The sequence below is a fragment of the Opisthocomus hoazin genome, chromosome 21 (genome assembly GCF_030867145.1).
Source record: "Opisthocomus hoazin isolate bOpiHoa1 chromosome 21, bOpiHoa1.hap1, whole genome shotgun sequence".
In the NCBI taxonomy this organism is placed as follows: domain Eukaryota; kingdom Metazoa; phylum Chordata; class Aves; order Opisthocomiformes; family Opisthocomidae; genus Opisthocomus; species Opisthocomus hoazin.
Genome location: NC_134434.1, coordinates 10,917,003 through 10,940,021, shown reverse-complemented (window position 1 = coordinate 10,940,021; position 23,019 = coordinate 10,917,003). Strand labels below are relative to the sequence as shown.

The window sequence follows — 23,019 nt, the reverse complement described above, 5'->3', positions numbered from 1 at the left end:
TAAAATGTAAAGTTAGGCATTTTTTCTAGGGGGAAGGAATTGTTTTCACTTTTAGTGGCCCAGGTGATAGGAGAGGGGGAGAGAGGCAAGGTTCAAAGAGCAGTAATAAACCTGCTTTCATCTGCTTTTCTCGATGGACCACCAAAGCCAACGAGCAGTTGCCATGTGCAAGCATTGCTTTGCCTATCACCAGGACACTTCAGGCTTGTTGCGATGAAGTCATTCTGAAAGCTTGTCAGCTCAGAAGATTTACTGTAATATTCACCTGGAGTATGTTGTTAGTATGCTTTAAAACTGGCTTTTCCATTTTTCCAGCTTCCATGAATTTCATGCTCAGGAGCAGGGGCAGAGGTTGCTAAACGGAGAAAACTGCTGATTTTTTCCCCCTTTCACTCTCAGAGGTGTAGATAGAAACACCAGTGGTTCACATACACCAGATAAAACGGATCTTTTAAACCCCAAGATACCATGACATCTTCAGCATACACTTATGAAGGAAAAGTTCAAAACTCCATTTTAAACCACTTACGAGAGGATTTACCAAGATTCTGCCTAATATGCAGCTGACGCATTGTCAAAAACATTTATCATGAACCTTTTGAAGTTTCTTAGCTCCCCTCTAGTTATTAAAACTTGAACTGCAGAGTTTGTTATCAGCCTCAGAGCACACACAAAATACATCAGGTATTTTTTAAGTCAACCTTTCAGTCTGATCTTGAGACTATTATACAAAATAAACCACTCCCAATCAGGTTAATGTCTGAGAGATAATGCTGAACAGGCGTAACTGCTGTGCCTGATTGATCCACAAGACAATTTTCATTTCCTAATTTGCTCTTTATTAAACACTTTGCAATCAAAGGGAATGGCAAGGAGTCTGCCATTCTCAGAGCAGGTTTCCTCTGAAGACCTGATGTTGGCTTCAATGTTTTAAGACAACTTCTTGAATTTTTGATGCTATGTAGTAAGAATGTCTAAAACGTCGCGTCAATGGATATGCTCTGCTAGTAAAAAATGGCTGTTGTGAATACAAATTAACTAGTAAAACATCTGGTTTTGCTGCTTGCTGTACTCTTACCAACAGCTCTGCAAAAGCAAACATCAGGAGTTCAAGCAGGATTTCCTGCAATGCTTTAGAAAACATCTGACTCATGACAAAGCATATTTATCAATCACTTGCTGAACAAGACAATCTTCTCAGCACCGGGGGCTTCATTCCCAACTAAGTTTATCACCCAGCTGCCACTTTAAGTGGGTGTTTGGGAACTTTACACCTGGAGACAGACCAGAAGTTCCAGTAGACCCCTGGTGCTCTACAAATGGCTCCTTGAAATGCATTCCTCAGCACAGATGCATGAGGACCTGGAAATATAAACATTTCTAACAGTCTTTACAAAACATCTTACTTTGTTATGATCATTTTAAAAGCAAATACGACAGATATTTCGAATCAATAGGCTAATCGGATCCCAGTAAGAGCAAAAGAAAAACTATTCATTTTGTGCAACGAACTAGCAGACTGCCCAATATTGCTGGAATTCTCCCCATGACTTAAAATAACACACATTCTCTTACACACACGCATACACAAAAAGAAGCCTAATAATGTCTTCATACCTTTCAAACTCACTTTACTCAACAATATTAACTCACAAGGCAAACCACCGCTTTTTGAACTGAACAAGAACAAGCTTGACTCCACAGTGCCTGCACACTCAACACACTTAAGATGTGAGAGGCAGCAAAGTAATATCTAATAAAATGATGTCTTTACGCCAAAAATGGGCTGATTCTTGACAGGGGAAGACGCACACTTGGAAACTTAGAAATTCTTTTATTCAAAATCTTTAATGACCTCGAACCCAATTACATTTGCAACAAGACATGATAATGCAATTGCTCCTATTTAAAAAGTATGTCTGAAAACTGAGCATTTTTGAAGCTTGATTCTTTTTTTTTTTTTTTAATCATGTTAAGATGAAGCTCATTTACTTAAAAAGAAAAAATGAAAAAGAACGTCCTCTGCAGCTGGTCAAACAGATTATGAAACTCTAATCTCACTAGCCTGAGGAAAATGAAAACTGTTTTTCAAGTATCTATTTTATAGAGCATTGCCTTTATACTTTTTAAAAGACGCATTAACATAACTGATCAGAACATCCCAGAATATTTCTGATCTAGTTAATCATATGACGTTATGACAGAGATACTTGCTGTCATTATGCCAATGTTACTGAACATTTCTAAAATCCTTTAAGTTCACAGTTTTTCCAAGATTAGACATGGGTAAGATCTATTTTGGCTTCTTCAGAAGTTGTTCCTTCCATTTTAGAGCTCTAGAATACTAGGAGAGAATATATTAGATAGATAGACGTATATCCATGTTGCAAAGAACTATGTCAGGGTCCACAACCTATTTCAATGTTTCGGCTGGTTTTTTGTTCAAAATGTGCTGGCTTTTTATTCAAAATGTTTTACTCTAATTCCTGCATAACTCTTTTCTGGGAGTACCCACGCCCCTATTTCTTTAGCTCTAAAGTAACATTTTGTGCTGAACCGGAATCATCAATAAAAAAAAATCAGCATTTGTCTAGCTTAAATGTATTGGCCATGTTTCCCTTCAAAGCCACACTCGTAGCACCACCGAGTAGCGATGCGTGCATGTGGGACGATTTTAGTCTGCGAACTTCCAGCAGGTCTGCGCCCCTCCAAGCCAGCCCTGGTGAGATCAGACTGATGATCCCTGGTAGAGACCCCCGGTACAGGCACCACTGCAACATGCAACTGCTTGGCTGTACTTCAACCAAACACCCTACATTTGATCATTTTATGCTGGTAATTTCACTAATATAGGTAACAAATTTGGTATAATTTACATACAGGCAAATAGGAAGAGCATGAGAGGGGGAAAAACACTTGCCAAAGCTATTGCTGTGTCTCAGATATAGATTTTGTGGAATGTCAAGAGCTCTTCTCACAGTTCTGACCAAGCAGATCTGATTTCAATGGGTGTTTTGATTTGTTTTTAAATTTTTTTTTTGTTAAGTCTGTTTTGATGCAGCTTTGAGCTGAATGATGTCTGAAAGACTGTGCTAATTCAGTTAGTGGAACTTTCTGGTGTGGCAGAAAAGTCTCACGTGGAAATGCACAGACAGGAGGGGACCTCAGTGCCACAGAGCACAAGTTTTTGTTGAGTTACTTGTGAACCTAAGGAGCAGCCCCAAGATATCCATCTGCTTTTCCTTCCAAGGAACTCCCACAGAGTCACAGCAAGGCACTTAAAATACTCCCAACAGGTACACCAAGCCCAGAAACCATACAGTGGGGAATGTTTTACTTCAGACCATCACGACTGCTAATGGCACAATGAGTCAACTGGCGACCACACAGATCCTCAGAGCAAAAAGCCATCCAAGACTACTGAACACGATTAAGCAACTCCTTTAACTCTATCTTGCTGGAGAATGGGAAAGTATATCGAGCAAATGTCCCTAAATCTTCAGCCTGTTCTTCTACTCTTCGCTGGGCATCTGTTATCAGACACCGTGTTGCAGAAGACAGAGAGAGATGGACTCCAGTTTGACCCAGCACAGCCACTTCTCTTCCCCTTGAGCCAAAATAATCTTTGCAGTTTATCTTCTACAGCATTTTTGGGCTTTGGAATCACAAGTATCAAACGGCGATGTCCACAATACACTTCAGTCATCATCCAAAATGCTCTGAACAAGAAGAACAACACAACCAGTGTTTTTTGGTTTTAGAACTGCTTGATGGGAATGTTTCTGCGCAGGTAGAAAACGCTACAAGAGTTCGACTGGCTGAGGAACGCTTGATCAATGCTAAGCGAACGACTGCCAAACCGGTTTGGCACATCTAAAAGGAAGGCAGGCTCTTTTAATTTTGTCTCTTTTTTTTTTAATATGTAAGTAGTTCCAAATATTCTTATATGGATGACATTTTTAAAATGTAAAAGCATTAAAAATAACAGAAACCAGATCAAGTTCTAAAGCACCACCAGTTTCTGATTTGCGCAGCTCCATACTAACATCTCTCATTAGACCTGCGCGGCACAAAGAGCAGAACTTTCCGGCTCCTTTATACACACTCAAAAACTTTTCCTTATCACAAATGAGACATAAACTGCAGGAAAAACAATATATGGTGCAGTGCGAGAGAACTAAGAATTTCAGTATTGTTAAAGTTACACAGATCTTGACCTGGTTTCAGGATCTGATAAGGAAGCACCAAGGGGCTCGTCCTCTGCAGAGGCAGGTTTGGCAACCAGCAAGTCAGGGAGGGCGAAGGGCCATTGGCCTTCTCGCACACCCCACGAAGCCTGGACTATTGGAGACAGGTGCCAGCAAATGAGCCCACAGCAATGCCAAACCTGACTTGCAAATGCCCATTTCCATACGATTCAGGAAGGAGGGGAGACCTGGTAGAGGGCAGGAGGAAGGAAAAAGCAGCATCTGAACACTTAAGGTAAGTATAAATGTTAACAGTCACGACAAAGATCTCACTGTGTCCTTTGCCCTTCAATCACTTCACATTTTCCTGTGTCCTCCTTGCTTTTCGGATTTACACAAATGTAAGCAGAAGTGATGTGTTGTTCTGGCAGGAGGAAGAACACAGCACATTGGGTATGAGTCGCTCCTGGAAGCTCAGCGCACAGCTGTGTGGTCAGAGGTGTTCCCAGGTATGCAGACAATTAAAATTCACTGATATGATTCAAATTGCTACACAGTCTTTAGTAATTGCTGTTTTACCTTCCCGAATTACAAGTGCAAAACTGTAAAGGATATGAAATTAACATCAGTAACAAAAACGTAAGGAGTTGAAATATAGCCATATTGAGAAAAGCAATGCTTTTTTCTGAAGCCAGACAGAGCCAAGACACATCTTAGATTTCTCCTTCAAGCTGTCTGCAGAGTTCTGGCTTGGTCCAACTGTGCAGGTGTTCCTGCAGGTATCTAACATTTGGTAGCCTGAATTCTTATGTATACAGTTCCATTCTGCCACTCCCAAGTTTCTCAGAAAGTAAACAAACTCACTTTTCATGTTTAGTTTTCTCTTGTTTGTACTTTCCTCCTCTCTTACACAACAAACTTGGAAGAGAGGAGCAGCATGAAGAGTGCCCGGGGCTCCGGCATGGGTGCAGTGGATCGGACACTCACCCGTGGGCATCGTCCCTCCCAGAAAAATAAGCACATCCTCTTCCCGTGTCTCCTCCAGGTTAGATCCTGGTGGTGGAAGATGGATGAGGAGGGAGCCACACCGGCACCAGGGCTGAGCTGGACCATGGTACCACATCTGGGTACCCATGGCAGGCCCTGAGCAGTCATGTAGAAAACGCAAAGGAAAATGTTACAGCACATCAGGATTTAACATCTTTTCTGCAGTTCTAATACAGAGAGCTAGTACAACGTTCTATGGAAATTAGAACGCTGCACTCCTGAGACAGCGACTCTCAGGAGCCCGGGTGAATTCTGGACTAGCACTGCTGCCATTTGGCAAGAGCACAAACGCTGTGCTTTCCTAAACCACACTATATCTGCACACAGCTTTGGTGCTGACATGTCCCAGCTAATTATTTCCCAGGAAAAGGGACTGTTTTGTTTTCTCCTGGTTCTAGGAGAACTTGCATTCACTCATTTTTGTTTCACAAATGATCTGATTTGTTTTCAGGACATGACTGAGTGATGTTCTCCCTCCTCGCCACACAGCAAGCGTTATTCCTTTGCAATGGTCTAAACTGTAAGAGAGCAAACCCCAGTGCAAAACTGAGCTGTGACTTTATGGTAGATCTCAAAAAGGGAAGCCAGCGTTGCATTGCATGCTGTGTCTTCTGAGGCCAACACAGACAGGTTTGAAACCCATGATCTCATGCCACGCTGGGCCAGGAAAATGGCATATTCAGGGCATAGGTTTCCAGCATAAAAATACTCATGAGGTGATCTGATGTGACTCTATTCACCTGCCAACAGTCCTGGCAGAAAAATAAACAGGCTCTGGAGATGAGCTGCTGCTGGAGGCAAAGCAGGAACCATTAAAAGAGCTGCCCTGACCTGCGAGGAACTGGCCTTTTTGCTTTGAACTTCAGCAGATCTTAATGAATTCTTCATAACTGGCAATCTGGGGTTTTCACTGAGGATATATTTCTCTTGAGGTGCCAACATTAGAAATACACGTGTTGCGTCTCCCGGTTGGTTGGCCAAGCTGGTGGTGAAGGCAGTTCCAACAGATATCTTCACCACTGCCACAGACAACTGCGTTGTACCCGGGATTAGATTCATACATGAATATGTATCAGCGCTGAAGGATTTGCTTTCATAATTATGAACATATTGACTTAATTGAAGATATTGACTTCAGTGCTGTGAAAGCTTGAACTAAAAACAAGCAGATACAGCTTTAGTAACAGAAGAAGTTTAAAAGTGGTTGTGTCAGAGGAGCAAGGCTTTTGTTGTGCTTTACTAATCTCTGCTTTACGGCTCTCCCAGTCCTCTGCTACCTGGCAGTTTCAAAGGGGATGTTGCCAAGAAGCTCATTTAGAGTCCTAAATTTTATCCTGTAGGCAACACTTATTTCAGTTTCCTAAGAATAAATTTAATAGACAGACCCCTGAAGAAGAAAACAGGTGAACTCTGTTTGCTCCATAGAATAGTCTCCTCGCTGGAGGACCCCAGGCTTTCTGATGAGGCCAAAGAGACAAAACTATTGATGCCCCCACAGCAGAAAAAGCTTAAGAAAAAGCTTCAGCCTTGAGGGTTCCAGTCTTCCCTACAAGCTTCAGCCTCAAGTTCCCAGTGTTCTTCATGCCTGTTTTCAAGGGTCAGCAAACAAATTCACAGTATCAAATCCTGTTCATCAGCGAAGAGAATCAATATAGTGTGAATGGTGCATGAATCAGCAACAATAAACCATTCCTAGGGAAGGCATGCCAGACTCTATGCAAGATGGAGTATGCACATTAACTGCAGAATCCATGTACAAAGGGCTCAAAGAATATTGTATATGCTCAATAAAAGTTAGTTTTTCACCTTCTTATATGCATATGTACTATACAAATACGTAGACACAGTTTCCTTGAACTGCGAGGCCTCAAGGTGAACTGGGCCTAACTGAAAATGTTTACAGTACAAATTTTAATGGGAAAAGAAGCAAAGTACAATATACTGGAATAGAATTTTGTTTCTGGGCTCTAGTGCTATTTTGGCTGCCAATAGTACCCAAAAGTTCCACTGAAGGGCAAGTCAAACCAATTTCCCTTAGGATGGAGGCATCTGAGAGCTTACTGAGGTTATTCTATTAGTGCCCACATGTTCTTTAAGCAGACGAACTGCTTCATCTTGAATCCATGTCAAACCACAAGAACTGGCTGATAATAACATCCAATTAAATGATCTCGTTCTTCTAGAAAAAATTTGGCTAACAGCTACATCGCACATTTTCTAGCTGGGCACAACAGGGCAGTTGATGCTAGAAGGAAAGAGGAGAGGTTTATATCAAGGATCCGCAGGGTCAGGTTTGGTGACAGCATTTGTAGGTTTAACCTCTTGCGCAAATTTGTGAGATGAAAAAGCGACTTCTGCTGAGCATGAAACGGTGAGAAAGTCAGAGCGAGGACTCGCAAATATACACGTTGTGCTAATTAGACAGATGTTTTGAAAAACCCAGACTTTACACTCCATGCATATTTGTATCTTTTGATGTCGCACTTGGTGCTGCTTTGCCCCACTTGGGGCTTACTGCGGAAAGCAGAAGCTGCTCCCCTGCCAGGCTGCCTGGGTGAGTTTGCCATCTGATCTACTGAATACACAGATAAAAGTCGCCGTGTACTTTTTTCCTTTTCAAGTACAGTACTGTAACTTGGAAAGTTCCTTTATTCTCAACTCCACTGATACAAGTAAGTGGCAGAAATATGGCAGCTTTGGCTGCTTTCCTTTAGTAGCTCTTTGCAACTAATCTTTTAATGCTAAGAAAACAATAGGTATTTTTATTTTGTATGGAAAAAAACGACTCTAGTTACAGAAAATAAAGGCAATGCCTTCCAGAAACTGTAAGCATGCTACTGACCACTTGATTCTACTGCTACCCTGCCTTTAAACATCGGTAAATAGTTACCCTGTGTAGGTATCGGATTCGCCAGGTTTCTCTTGTTACGCTTAAGAAAAGCCCAACTATTATGAAAATGGTAAGTCTAACAAAGATATTTTTATTTCACTGTGATCTGCCATTCAAAAGTGTTAGCCAGTCATTTTTTTTTAAAAAACACTCTGATACTTGATCTGCTGGAGTTTCAGTTACATGTAAAGCTGGAGAGCCAGCAGAAAATTCTAAATGGAATATGAAGATTTCTAAAGTCAACACTTATTTTGGCAAGAGCATTTTAACGTATAAAGCTGCAATCCTCAGTGACTCTCTCCCGCTGATATCCCTGGAGCAGCCAGCACCATGATTAGTACAAAAGCAAAAGCAACCTATGTTAGAACATACAGCTTCGCAACAAATGTTGACACAAACACTGCAAGTTGCGTAGGCATACTGGAATCAGCCAGTGCAACCTGGCGCTGTCGTGGCTCACCCCTGGGACGAGCCACACCACAAGAAAGATATCTAAGGGAAATATATGTTGATAAGCAGACCAGGTCCACATGCCCAAATCTCTATTTGCCAAACCCTGCAACTTGTGTTACTGTGCCAGGCTTTAAAAATCTTTACTACAGAGTCATAAACGTTTGTGGACGACGGCAGGTTTGCTTTGAAGATGTCATTTTCCCCAGCAATCTTTTGTTGGCTGAATACATAGTTCACACATATTGTGTTTCCACCTACTCGGCTGGAGAAGCCCTGCAGTCAAGGCTGTTCCAGGAGCAGGGAAGGAGGCTGCGTTCCAGGAACTCACTGGAAGGGGAACAAAGAGCAGCCCTTGGAACGTCTACACTATCCGCAGACTGTTTTACAGATGCCCTGCCTTTGGAGGACATTAGACACTTGTTTTTATCTTTATCTTCTCCCCCCCCCGCCCCCCCCCCCCCCCCCCAGTAAAGTCCCAGACTTGTGAGCACAGGCTCTTCCTCCCAGGCAGTCTGCATTGTAACTTCTGGGTATCTCCCCAGCTCTGTCCTTCTAAGCATCACTTTCTCCTCCACATAAAAGCCCCCGTGCTCCTCAGAGAACAAAATGTCTTTGAAATGCATCAGTGAACTGTAACCATCACAGCAGCATTAAAAAAAGCTACTTTTCATTTTCTTGTATCATAGTCATAAACATTGCCTGCCCTTCTTTATTAGCCGTGTAGGCTTAACGTCAGTACTACTTCACACTTACTAACGGGAGTGTTTTCTCTGTACCTTTCTAATCGCCTAGGATGCCACTCAGCGTAATTACTCCTGTCTTGTCATTTAAAAGCAGTGAATTTTATGGCTCGTTTTGAATCCCTTTGTGCCCTTTTTCCAGTGCAAAATTAGTGTAGTCCACCTCATTCAAAGAAGCCAACAGCTTAGCTGCATAAGACTTTCTATTTTGTTGTGCATTTATGGAATCGTTAATCCCATAATTTGGAGACTGGTAGATGTAAGGTGGCATCCCTTCTAGGGCTAAAAAACAATAAAAAGGACTTCATGCAGCAAAGTGCTGCTGGAGGGAAAGCAAAACACCAAGGACAACAATGATAATGTAAGAAAAAGTAAAAACACAAATTTTTAAACCTGCTGGATAAAACTGGACTGCAGTTCAGAGGACTAAGCAAGCGCTAGTTCTAGTCTTTTATAAAACTTATAAGTACAATTTTGCTGTTGGCCATGGTAAGCTCTTCAATGTGTTGAGACATGAAAAATGCCAGAGTGCAAAGCTTGCTGCAGGAAAAAAAGATGACTCAATTCTTTGTCTCACAAAGCATGTCAAAGATATTATAAAGTACTTACAGATGCTCAGCCACTCGCACTGCCTGATTGGCCAAACATCTGAAACCCTGTAATTTTCAGGAGAAGGTACTCTGCTTCAGACAATGAAATAATTTCTGTGGCAATAGAGAGAGAGATAAGATTTTGAAAAGGAGAAAGGACTTTTTAATATCAGAATTTCAGTTGTGATCAATAACTATCTAACCTTAACACGAAAGCCTGTTTTTATTATCATTCATAATGAATGTGTCAATACAGCCTTTTAAAGATAACCATGTAAGGGAGTCAAGAGATGAGCAACAGTTGAAAAGCTTGCGGCTAAACCCTCATCTCTCTAACAGATTGAATTGGGTGAAAGTAGTATTCATACAGACAAAGACTGTGAAAAACAGGTGCCTCGGAGTTTGGACCCCGTGTAAAAGAGAGACCAAAACCATAAAAGACCTGCAGATCTCATTTATCTACCCTTTTGGAAGGCATAATACCCTTTGCTGATCAAACAGAACATAGGAAATTATGAGCAAGATAATGTTATTTGCCTGCCAAATTTTCATGCCTGCTTTACAATGCTAAGGTACAAATGTTGGTGCCTTGTAATTCCCCGCTAATAAGACTCCGCAGAGTTATTAGTATTATAGACTAAAGTCAGCGCCAAAGAAACAGAGATCCATGAAAAATGACTCCATGTATTTAACATCAAGAGGGTCCCTTAAAACTCCTTATTTCTCCACGCCAAATGGTTTATCATCATGATGTTTAGCCACAAAAGCAATTAGATGGATTTGAGATCCCTCTGGAGAACTTCGTGGCACACACATCTCCGAAGATCTTCAGTGACTGACAGGATTTGGCACGTCTGTGGCCATCGAACCATCACAAACAGTAATGCAGGTTCTGAGCAGATGTCTTGTAAGACGTGAGTCAGTCTCCGCTTCAGCAGTGAAATCCTGACCTCCTTTTTACAGGCACTGTTAGCTAAAAACACCCCACATTCAGCCAAGTTAAAATAAAATTTAAAAATACAGTAAAATATTAAAAAAAGCTTACAAATAATCTGGGTCTTATTGACAACAGTTTATTACGCAGCTATTCAACAGCAGTCTAGATGATAACAGCTAACCCTACTGCATCAGTGGCTGCTGGAGAGGAGAGCAAGTCAAAACTCATTTAACAAGCCCTTGAAATAATAATGTCTTCACTCTACCCCAAGTTTTAGATTTTCATTTTTAGTTTACACTAAGCTTTCAGAGTTTTTTTCCTAATTAATGTTTCAGTGCTATCAGTTACACATGCCCATAGCCTTCTGAACAACCTGTCATTACAGTCTTTCTGCTGTAAATACAAAAAAAATGCTGAACATGTAAATTGTTCCCCCTTTATTTGCCATGGCTTGGAAACTTGTCAGCAGCCTTAACAAAAAGGTAAAGAACTGAACTGGCCCTGCTTTCTCAAAAGGGTCTGAAGAGACTGCAAGCGTATTTGTTAGCTGTGGCTTTCAGACTGGTCAACCTCACCTCCAGATCACTCCAGCCATACAGCTCGGTACGGTTCTGTTACTGGTCAGATCCTCAAACTCTTCTGGCAGAAGGGCTGATGCACCAACTGATGCGCGGATCTGGAGCTTTGGAGTCCGCAGTTAATTTCCATCTTTGCCACAAACCTTGGACACAGTCAAAGCTCTAACCTCCAGTGTCTCATGTGTAAGACAGGACCAAAACTGCTTCTGCTCTGTACTCTAGATCAGGTCATTTTAGGTTGTACGCTCACTGATGCCTCTCCTCCCTTCACATGCACTAATAAAGACATCTAAACCACTGAGAGTTAGCTTTGGAAGAAGAATCATTAAGGTTGGAAAAGACTGCTAAAATCAACAAGCCCAACTGTTAACCCAACAGCACCAAGCCTACTAAACCATGTCCTAAAAGTCCCTTTGCTCAGGACTTCTAAACAACAACAAATCAGAATCATTTATTTCTCACTAAATCCAACATCGGCTATTGCAGAGTACCATGGTGGTATTCCAAAAGGTATTTTAAGGACAATAGACTAAATACTTCTGCAGGACTATAGTCACTCAGTTAATGTTCCCATAGCTCTGACATGCTTTTTCTTTTAACACAAAATATTATTTGTAATTACCAGTGGAATTTGCTAATAAACATGGTTGATAATGAAACACAACTACATGCAAAATTAGCTTGTTCACTACATTTTTAAAAACACAGTTTTCTGATACACTGCATTTTAGAGACAGTTGTAAATACCATCAGTATATTTTGACAACTACTTTCTAGAAACAAAGATATCAGGTGCCCTTCAAGAAATGTTCTGAATGCTTTAAAACATCCCAAGGTTTAAAATAATTTGTTTTACTTTTAGCAGGAACCAAACATGGAAGGCAAGGGGATTACGGAAACCCAACAGGAAGGCCGGGCGGGCGGGTGTGCTGCCGGGGGCAGTGGAGGGGTGGGTTGGGCGGCAGACGGGTGCTTCGAGCTGCGAGGCCAAGAGACCACGCACCCTCTTTACAGGGCAATTTGCTGGCATGACATGCCAAACCCCCGGGGAAACAGCATTCCCAAATAAAAGGAAATAAGAGTACCCTGCACAAGGACTGACTCAAGCGTAACTACAGCAGAGTAAGTGTTTTGTTATAGTTGCACTGAGAAATTTCACTGTGTTGATAAAACCCAACCTTTGCATAGAGCAAATTATCTTCTTGCTCCAAGATATGACAGCATCTAATAAATATATGATGCTGTTGAGAATATTCAATGCCCACATAGGCCCAGACAATTTAAAACCAGAAGTTCTCTCCTTTGTTCTGCTATGGCTATAAAATGTACTTTTGATTTTTTTCCCTCTCAACATTTTTCAACATAACAAAGAAAAACCACTGTTTCAAAATTTTTCACACAAAGGGGAACATTATTATATGACATTCTTTCCTAGAAATCTTTTAAGTCTTATTTATTACCAGAATTAATCTGATCATAAGCTGGCTGACACACAAAGTGTTGAAATATGTCATCTTCAAACCATGTTTTGCTAATGAAATTTTGGTGTTAATTCCGGGGATATAACAGAACCCTAGAATCTGTAATACGAGCCAAACAACAAATGTGGTTGCTCTGGCAAAAAAGCATCATTTTCTTGCTTTTCTGTTGTGGCTTTGTTACTGCGTGCTCTTCATCATCCATTTCTTTCCAGAATCTACTTTTTGATGTGGAGTCCCCACTTGGCCATCAACTTCTACACTAAAATGCTCTGAACGTGCTTTGCAGTTCCAATCCCAGGAACTGTTTTGCACTTTCGATCCCAGGATCCAAAAGGATTTCATAAAAAAGAAAAAAAAAAACCCTGAGGCTGGGATTTCGTAAACAACCTCCAGGTATATCTACAACGCAATCAGCTTCACGCTGCTGCTGGGTCCAGCCAGCATCCAGTGCCAAAGGCAGCAGCAAAGTCAGGTAAATGCTCGGACCATTTGGCTGGATTGAGCTCTGGTTTGTTGTGGCGAGATTGCTATCGGGATGCAAGAAACCTAGTATAATTTAGCCTTAATAAGTTTACACTACGCTTCACTGCCCAGCGTAGCTCCTGCACAGACATTCTCAGGAGTTCAGCACCCGAACCCTTACTGGAGGGTGTCTTCTGAAATCCCAGTCTAAAGCAGCACAAACAGGTTAACAGACATTCCAATTTAAGCAGTGTTTCTAAGCATCTGCAGGGCATTAATATAATTGTGCTCTCCACTAATCCTATGGTCTAAACCAGTGGTTCCTGATCTTTGAAGTGTAAGCGCGTTACAGGAGAGGCATGGCACAGAGACCAGGTGAGCGCTGCTGGATTTGCCCCATGCCAGCCCAACCACAGTGTCCTTGTACTCTGCGCTCCAAAGAATCCAAGTCCTGGTAAGTTCAAAGCAAAGACATCTATGCAGCCCCGAGGGCGAGCTGTGCTTTTGGGATCGCTCTCTGTGCCAACACTGTCCGAACCCCGACAGGCTCAAACCCAACAGCAGCAAAAGGCAGCGACAGGAGACACTCGGTTGTTCCACGCCGTGTCAGACCATGGCTTCTTAGGTCTTTGCTATCAGACATCGCAACGCGATGGCATCCAAATCGGTTACCTTACAAGCCACAAGAAAGGAATGCGATGGTCCTGATTTTATGATGCTGACAGCACAAAGTTGGACTTGCCCTTCGGCCAGGCAAATCACGGCGTAGCACAGAATGCCAAGCACTTTCACATTTGCCTCAAATTGACCCAAACTGAGGCCACCAAAGCCAAACGAGGTTGCTCAGATTGGGTTTTCAGATTGCCAAAAGAAGCAAAATGTTCTTAAAAGTTTCATTTGTTCTTTTTCACTAACATTTAAGATACTATTTAAAAAAATAATAATCAAGACTAAAGAGATAGATACAATTATGAAATAATAACTTTGAAATCTTTAAGTAGCAAAGAGTTAGGAATTTGAATTAACATCCTAATCATGTATTATAGCATCCACATCTGGATATGACTTAACTGATTAAATCCAAAACTTCTCTGAGAGCCAGGTGGTTTCTGTAAAAATGTATTTCTCCCTCTGAAAGGAAATAATAATTGGAAGGTCTTATAGGAAGTCACCCAACACCATATAAAGGAAATTGCAATCTGTTCCTCAATGTTTGTTTAAATCAATGTTAGGTTTAGCAAATGCCCATTTTCTAATGATAGTCTTTTCAATAGCTTATATTATATTAAGTCTTCTCAAAGGCTTATTAAGAATTTATTTCTCTTTAGAATGTTTCTTTAATCATCCCTCCAGGTCTTCAGCTTGCCCTAGGTTAGATGTTGCTCCCTATCCCCAGGACGTCTAGGATTCCACTTTCACCAAAACCAATTCTTTTTGTGCCAGGCTAATAAAAAGCAAAGTATTTCTGCATATGCTCGTCTAGAAGTATATGTAGTTCTTAAAAATACTATGTGATCGAATATCAAAAATATCTCTTTCTACTTCCAGAAATAGTTTACCTTCCTAAGAATTTTCTGTTTGGGTATCTGGCTTTCAGTAAATTTCCATTATATCAGTGGTTTCAAGGGAATATTTTTTAAAAGTACAGTATTAATGATACTAAACAAAGCTCAAGAACTCCAAGCGTAACAGCTCCTGCAATTTCTTCCCCAAGTTGACCAAATCTTACAAACCATACTCACAGCATCAGCACTAAAAATTCTCTGGGACACTGCTCAGAAACCCTGGGCAGAATTCCCCTGGTTTTTATGTATTTCATTACCTTACAAAATAATAACATCAAAATTAAGTTTATGATAGCTGAACACAGATTTACATGGAGAAGGATTTAATACAACCTATAATCATTACCATTCAAAGACTGTTGTTATCAACAGCTGAATTATTTCCACTGAATGTAACTTAGTTTAAGTGCATCCATAAACAGTAGCACTTGCACCAGGTGCTAAGAAAAAAGCTGGTAAACAGACTAAAACATGTTTTTCAAATATATAACTCAAGAAGGTATCATGCATGCTAACTGTTGAATCACAGCATATTTCTGACCGTATGGAAGGCTACTGCACTGTCACAGGGTTTCTGTGACGGCCACTGGAACAATGGGTAACTACAAACAGTACATTTTCCTAAGTGGCAAAAATCCACCTGTACCCCAAAATAATGTGATTTAACTATGTTCTGTTTGCAGATCCTAGTGACAGTTTGTGCTATATAGTGTTACAATTCGGATAACTGATTATAGACAACATTTTTATGGTTATATCTTTGACAGAAGAGATTTAAAGAATGATCAGAAAGAAAATTCTGTTCCTCAACACACACACAAATAAAGGCAGAAATGTTTCTTTAGAAAAAAAATAAAAACATTGAACAATTTATGAAAGAAAGGAAAAAGAACCCTCTGCAGATAATGAGATAGTGACATCAACCTGAATTCATCATGCAAATCATTCAAATACAAAGGACAAGATTAACCGTACCATCATTTAACCGCAGGTAGTTCCAACACGCAAAAACTCCCATGGTTTATTTTCAGCACAAAAAGTTAGAAAAACTGTAGGAGTAAATTTTTTCCTGAGTTTCTAGATTTAACAACACAATTCTTTGCTTGGTACTAGTAAATGTCTTTACAAAGAAAAAAAGGAATTTCCTGCTTCCACACAACTTTTAACAAAGTGTTTTGGTTGTCAGCCCTAGCAGATTACATAGTTTCAGAAATTTTCCATTGCCCTTTACTACTCTGAAAGGAAAAATGTTTAAAAAATAATTCTGCTAGCTTCTGCAGGTGAGATTCTCTGCAGCCGCTTTCACGCAAGGTGTCAAGGAACACAGTCCAAATATTCAGACCCCGCAGGCTCTGAAAGCTGCTTTAAAAAAGGCCAGACAACACAACTCTGATGCAAAATACGCAGAAATCGAATGAAAAAATTTATAAACAACTAGTATTTTATCCCATGCATTTTTAGCAGACTTTGTTTTCAGTGGAACCTAAGAACATACTTTCCTTCATCGCAGCCTAAAGAGGGACAGCTGAGATGGCCTTGTGAAAGCCAAGCTAAAGCCCGTGCCACACTGCTGGCAGCTCAGCTCTCCTATTTCCCAAGTACTGAACGCGCTGTGTAAAAGTGCTGAAAATACGTTAAAATACCTGAGTCAGTATTAACAGAGAGCGAACAGGAAAGTTGCAAGTATTTGACTGGAGTGGAGGGATTAGACTCGCCAAAGCCAAATGTTCTACACAGGCAAATGATGAGCTCGAGGAGAGCGAGCCCGAGTCATCGGCTACATCACAGCCAAGGTCCAGCGCATGGAATTAGTGAGCGCTGCGTGAACAGCAGCGATACCCGCGCTCAGCTGCCCACCGCAGAACCCTTCATTCCGCTCCAACAGCCAGTAGCACCAGTGACGAAAGCCCCCAGATTACCTTGATTGCTCTGCAATTATCCGTAATCAGCTGCTGCTTCTTCTCTTCAAACTTTTGCACAACTTCGTGGAGCCGCTGCTCGGCGGAGAGCTGCTGCCGGCTGTTCTCCTCTGTCAGAGAGGAAACGGTTGTCCGAAGTTCAGCTATGGTCTAAAAAGAAAACAGCATGCTAAATCTCTCTTCAGTAAAAGGCACATATTTTGCACGTTTTTATGCTCAGTACAAGCCTGGCATTGGCAAGCTCTGCTGTGCAAGGTAAATATTTTAAATTAGCATATTACGCACCAGCAAGCATGAAATTCCACGCAGAGAAAAAGGAATACAGTGAGGCTGCAAACGACAAAAATTGCTGAATGCAAAATATTTGGAAGGGTTTTGCACTATGACATTCCAAAATATTTACTCATGACAACAAAGCACATCTGTGATCTTCAGAAGGGAGTGTGTTTCCAGTCTCCCACCGCACTGACACCAGTACTGTGCATTTACAGAGTGATGGTGGGGTTGGCTTGCTAGCAGGGTACTTTACGGTTGATACTGCAGAGAAGAAAAACACCTGAGTTTACATATCAGAGTGAAATTTACACTTGACAGCGAAATTTATAAGCTGCTGAAAGGAGTATATTCTGCCTAGCAATACAGTGGGGACCTGATGCAATGTCCAGGACCCTTAAACAAGACCTTTTACATGATTCACTCCCAATTTGTTGAAATTTACTTCTTTCACCTTTTTTATCACTGTGGAAAGTCATAACTAAATCTGATCCTTCAGACATATTGACAGAATTTTATGCTGACATGTAGGTCATCACCCAGCAAAGCACTTCGACATATGGGAGAGTCGCTGCCTTTAATGTATATATTCAAGCTTAAGGCTAAGCTGCTGTAGCAGCATAATGTAGTCTAATGCTAAGAACACTTCAGCACACAGGCAGTTCAGGGAGAGACTACCAGAGTGCTCAAACTTGTGTGTTTGCAAGTCCTCCTCGTTGGTAGAGAAACATTTATCTATACTAAGGTCACAGTTATTCAGGAAAAAATTGGGTTTTTTAGAACTACTAATAGGATAGGACTAACATAGTAAGTAGTACTCTACAAATGAAAGTACTAGAATCTCTGAGGAAGGGGAAAAGGACTGGTTAAGACTCCACTGTAAATTTATTTCTCTGTTTTACTATCTGAAAAACTCAGAGAGCAACAAAGACTATGAGTAAAACCTACACAGATATTTCTTTTCTAAAAACAAATACATATTAAAAAAGACAAGATACCAATAAAAAGGAAAGCTATTTGCTCCTAAGGAGATCAAGGGGCCAAAGTTTAGAGATTATCTGGATAGGTGTAAGTCTTTAGGCAGAATTAAGCAGTATCACTGGTTTTGCAGTTTAGATCATCATTTACATGATACAGAATTTGCACTTTGCTCAACGTGTAACACGTGCAGTGAGAAAGCAGGAGACAGCGACGGATCATATAAATTACTTGGGTAGCAACTTGAGGCCATGCAAACCTATACCACTTCATGTATGTTCCATTTTGTCACGTTCTGAAAAGAAAACAAAATAACAAACCATTTAACATAGCACAAAAGGGAGATCTACAGCTTTTCCTGGGTTAACGCCTTGGACCAGTGGAGGAGTTCTGAAATGCTTGCGAGGAAACGTCGGCATGAACTGATGGAGAAAGATCTGCTTTGTGCAGTACTTTTCAGAGGAAAAAAAAAAGTGTTTACTTTGTATAAACTTCAGAGGAAATTTCTTGAAATCTCTTCTCTGTGTGGGTGTTAAAAGTGAATGTTCCAAGAGGCCGCAGAGAGTAAGACTGGACAGATGTTGTCAGCAACACGACCACAAGAAAAGTTGCAATTGACCTATTATTAATACCGAGCTACAAAAAACCCCTGTGTTCAAGTAACTTCAGGGACTTGATTCAAACCCACAAAAGTAAAGACCTTCAGAGATCAGGGTGAAACTCCTTCAGTGTGCCAAACAGCCCTGCCATACGACGTGCGCGGAGGAAGGCCAGCTCCGGCCAGCAGGCCCATCTCTCCCCAGTGAGGGGAGCAGTGTATTCGCTACAGCAACGCCCAGCTTAAAAAAAAACCCCATGTCTCAAAATTCTTCCATTCTGAGATGATTCTACAGGTCAATAAATGTCAGTTTGACAAAATTTATTCTGACATTTAGGTGAAATGGTGATTACCTTGCACTGCACTGCCTAGGTGTTCCCACTGTGAGAACTACAGCGATTTCCCTCAACCCCTGCTTAAAAATTCAGAAATGCTTCACCTATTCCATCAGTTTTTAACTCACGGACCAAGACCCATTTTTGTATTGACAGTAAACTGCATCTGGCACAGAGAGGCTGGCTTCTGATTGCACTCACTAGGCACGACAACAGCACAAAAATGCCAAAAGTTAAAACAGAGTTAGCAATGAAAGGGGTTCTCTTCCTCAAGGTCTGGCGTGCGCTAAACGCTACTTTTTGAGGTTTATCAAATTTCTGCTATGCAGGCTGATAACAAAACAGCGGGGTTTTTGTTGCTTCTTTCTTTCTAAACAATTTTAATAAATACTTCAAATAATTTTAACAGATTTCTCAAAAAATTGCTAAAAAGGCATTTAGGAGTGCATTCTCTGGGATTTTCACAGAATCGTGGAACTGGTTAGGGTGGCAGGGACCAGCTCCACGCAGAGCCACCCAGAGCTGGTTGCTCAGAATCATGTCCAGGCAGGTTTTCAGCATCTCCAAGGATGCAGATCCCACAACCCCTCTGTATGCAAATAAACGTGCAGAAAATACACATTAGGTCTTAGAAATCTACTGTAAAAAAGTATTTAACAACAATTCTGATAAATGCAGTCTCAAAAAATATCACAGAATCACAGAACAGTAGGGGTTGGCAGGGACCTCTGTGGGTCATCTAGTCCAACCCTCCTGCCGAAGCAGGGTTGCCTACAGTAGGCTGCACAGGACCTTGTCCAGGCAGGTCTTGAATATCTCCAGAGAAGGAGACTCCACAACCTCCCTGGGCAGCCTGGGCCAGGGCTCCGTCACCCTCAGAGGGAAGAAGTTCTTCCTCCTGTTCAGATGGAACTTCCTGTGCCTTAGTTTGTGCCCGTTGCCCCTTGACCTGTCACTGGGCACCACTGAAAAGAGTTTGGCCCCATCCTCCTGACACCCACCCTTCAGATATTTGTAAGTATATGTTAGGTCCCCTCGCAGCCTTCTCTTCTCCAGGGTGAACAAGCCCAGCTCCCTCAGCCTCTCCTTGTAGGAGAGATGCTCCAGTCCCCTCATCATTCTCGTAGCCCTCTGCTGGACACCCTCCAGCAGCTCTTCATCTTTCTTGAACTGGGGAGCCCAGAACTGGACAGAGTACTCCAGATGGGGCCTCACTAGGGCAGAGTAGAGGGGAAGGAGAACCTCCCTCGACCTGCTGGCCACACTCCTCCTAATGCACCCCAGGATCCCATTGGCTTTCTTGGCAGCCAGGGCACACTGCTGGCTCATGGTTAACCTGTCGTCCACCAGGACACCCAAGTCCCTCTCCACAGAGCTGCTCTCCAGCAGCTCCGCCCCAAGCCTGTACTGGTGCCTGGGGTTTTTCCTCCCCAGGTGCAGGACCCTGCACTTGCCCTTGTTGAACCTCATCAGGTTCCTCTCTGCCCAACTTTCCAGCCTGTCCAGGTCACGCTGAATGGCAGCACAGCCTTCTGGTGTATCCACCACTCCTCCCAGTTTGTCCAGTGAAGTTGCAGTGAAATAACTGAAGCCAAAAATTTGGACAACTTTTAGAGACAGTGAGACTCAAAGATAGCTCAAAAGCTGAAATCAGGAGCTTTAAAATATTTTAAAGTGCTTGTAATAAAGTCTGCAATTTCTTGTCATTGCCTCACTGATCACCTCCGCCTAGTTTACACTCTTTGGAGTGTTTTTATTGATTTTAAGAGAGCTCTATTAGACTGTTATTGCTGAAAACAGACTTTGCAAGTAAAAGGCAGGTGTTCTGCTGTGGTCAGGCAGAATGAGGAGAATGACACCTCCACAGAAATCCTTGTGGCAATTTTCTTATTATTAAAAGCTTAACTCCTGGTTGCATCTCCATCATTTTTCACACTTCAGTACTACCTGTCAATCAAACTGAAAGCTGAAATATTTAAATACCATCCTGTCATCATTTTTAAGCATATATGTAAATTCAACCCACATTTTTATCTTCCACGTTCAAAAGACTACTCTGAAGAACAAAAACTCAAGTCTAAACCAGTTTGCTCTCAGGACACTGACATTCGTCAAAGCGCTGTTTCGGGCAGAAGTGTTGAAGGGGCTGGGAGCGATGCCAAACACCAAGAGGGCCCAGGCGGGACGGCCGTCCTGCCACCGGCTGTGCGGGCAGCCACCACCTTGGGACACAGCAGGCAAGCCCTGGTGGTGCAACTGCTCCGGTTTTACGAGATGTAAAACTGAAGGCTGAGGGAGCAGCTCGCCTTCCTTGCCCACCAGCTGAGGGAGGACGTCACCCGCCTGGCTCCTCAGGAGAAGAAAAAGTAGATGAAAATGATGACATTTAGAACTCAAGAAATCCCCACCCACTTTTTCTAGTCAGTCTAATGCTCTGTGTCTTATGAAAGGTTAAAATCTGCAAGACAGACATTGGATGGTTGACTTGGGAAATGCTTACGGCTTCTCTTGATTGTCAAGACCAAGAGCAGAAGTAATGACATTTTTCATCAAGCCTCCAAATCAAATGGATTCACATGAGGCTCCTGTCTTCTCGCTACCCACCTGTGAGGATTTAGCCAGCTTCTGACTGTACTCCTTCTCAGTCTGCTTCAGCCGGCTGTTGGCCTGAAATACACACAAAAGGCAACCGGATTAGCTTGGATGAAGAGCGTGTAGAGACACTTTGCCACCGACCCCTCGGCTTGGCACCTCATCCACATGCCTATCGCTGAGCGGCTGGGCCCCATGCCAGCTCCAACGCCCTTTTGTGGCAGCCAAAAAACCGCGAGGGCTTGCCTTTGATCTTGGGCCAACTATTCATCGCTTAAAAGAGGGGAGAAATCGTACCTCTGCTGCCAATTATTAGAAAAACATAAAGACTTCTGTGGATTTAGAAAAAAAAAAAGAGAGAGGGAGAGAATGAGCGTGTGTGTGTGGCACGGAGAGGGAGGCAACGCACACACAGTTTATCAGGGTGACTCCATCCCTGAGTGGAAGGAGAGGGCGAGGAGAAGGTCCCAGGCGCAGGCTGCAAGGGGACAGTGCGACGTGGAAGACGCGACTCGTGGCTCGGCTTGGTGTCTGCAACAGCCTTTCGTCCTGCTGCACGTCCCTTCCCACGTAAAGGTGGCGATTACACCAAAAATCGATCTAACGTGCAGCCGAACCAACTGGGAGCTCTTGGACAAACAGCTCTTCCCTTCTTCTCGTGTTTTATTTTTTCCATATCTCAAAGATAAAGAATAAAACAAACTGAAAACAAGGCTGCTTTGTCATATTAGAATCCAATAAGCAAATACTTCTATAATTCTGGGGAAAAACAGCTCTTCAGGCTTTTTCCTGAAATAATTTAATTTCAGAAATAATTTGATAATAACTAAAAAATAAATTCAAATCAATTTCCGTACACAATTCTGATTTGTGTTTTTCTTGCCAAGTGCCACAGTATTATATTGATAGACCGTCCTCAAAACGCTGTCCTCAAACGAACTGCTAAGCGCTCTCGCGTTCTTGGCTCCAAAATTTGAGGACAGGTGTCTAAAGAAAAATATTTTCTTAAGGGGACAGACTATTACCAAGCTGAGTTCTGAAGCAAATCTAAGCTGCTTAAGTTTTCAAAATCTATCTGACCTCGCGTTCGAATCTTTGATCTGTCGTCCTTACTTTTACGGCACACAAACACGCGCTCCTCCAGCTGCCCGGGTGCCGGCGCCTGTTCTGGGGGCCCACAGGAGCCGCAGGACCCCCCCAAAGGCTCGGAACCCTGCTTGGATCCAGTTGCAAGGCTGAAACTCCGTTCTGCAAACACCGGGGATTTCACTCCGGCAAATAAGTCTTATTGATTTTACCGGACTGTAAATTTAGGAGCTTAAAGCTGCAGAAAGTGCTTGCGAATCGCCGCCAAGCACGATAGGGCTCGGCTCATCTCGTACAATCCAGGCACT

The 23,019-nt window shown here is 42.1% G+C and overlaps 1 protein-coding gene across 4 annotated transcripts in view; it reads right to left on the bottom strand.

Annotated features, from left to right (window-relative positions):
* Positions 1-23,019, bottom strand: part of CEP112 (centrosomal protein 112) — a 206,325-nt gene that overhangs the window by 58,941 nt on the left and 124,365 nt on the right. For 3 of the 4 annotated variants that reach the window (XR_012766024.1, XM_075441161.1, XM_075441162.1), the window contains 2 exons: positions 21,638-21,700; positions 16,850-16,999 (listed from right to left, as the gene is read on the bottom strand). Coding sequence is in view for 3 of the 4 variants with exons in the window: in XM_075441161.1 (XP_075297276.1) it covers positions 16,850-16,999; positions 21,638-21,700 (213 nt within the window). In the remaining variant the exon portion in view is untranslated. Of the gene's footprint in view, positions 1-16,849; positions 17,000-17,141; positions 18,396-21,637; positions 21,701-23,019 lie in introns of those variants that run through there. The other variant, XM_075441163.1, reaches the window with a different exon arrangement.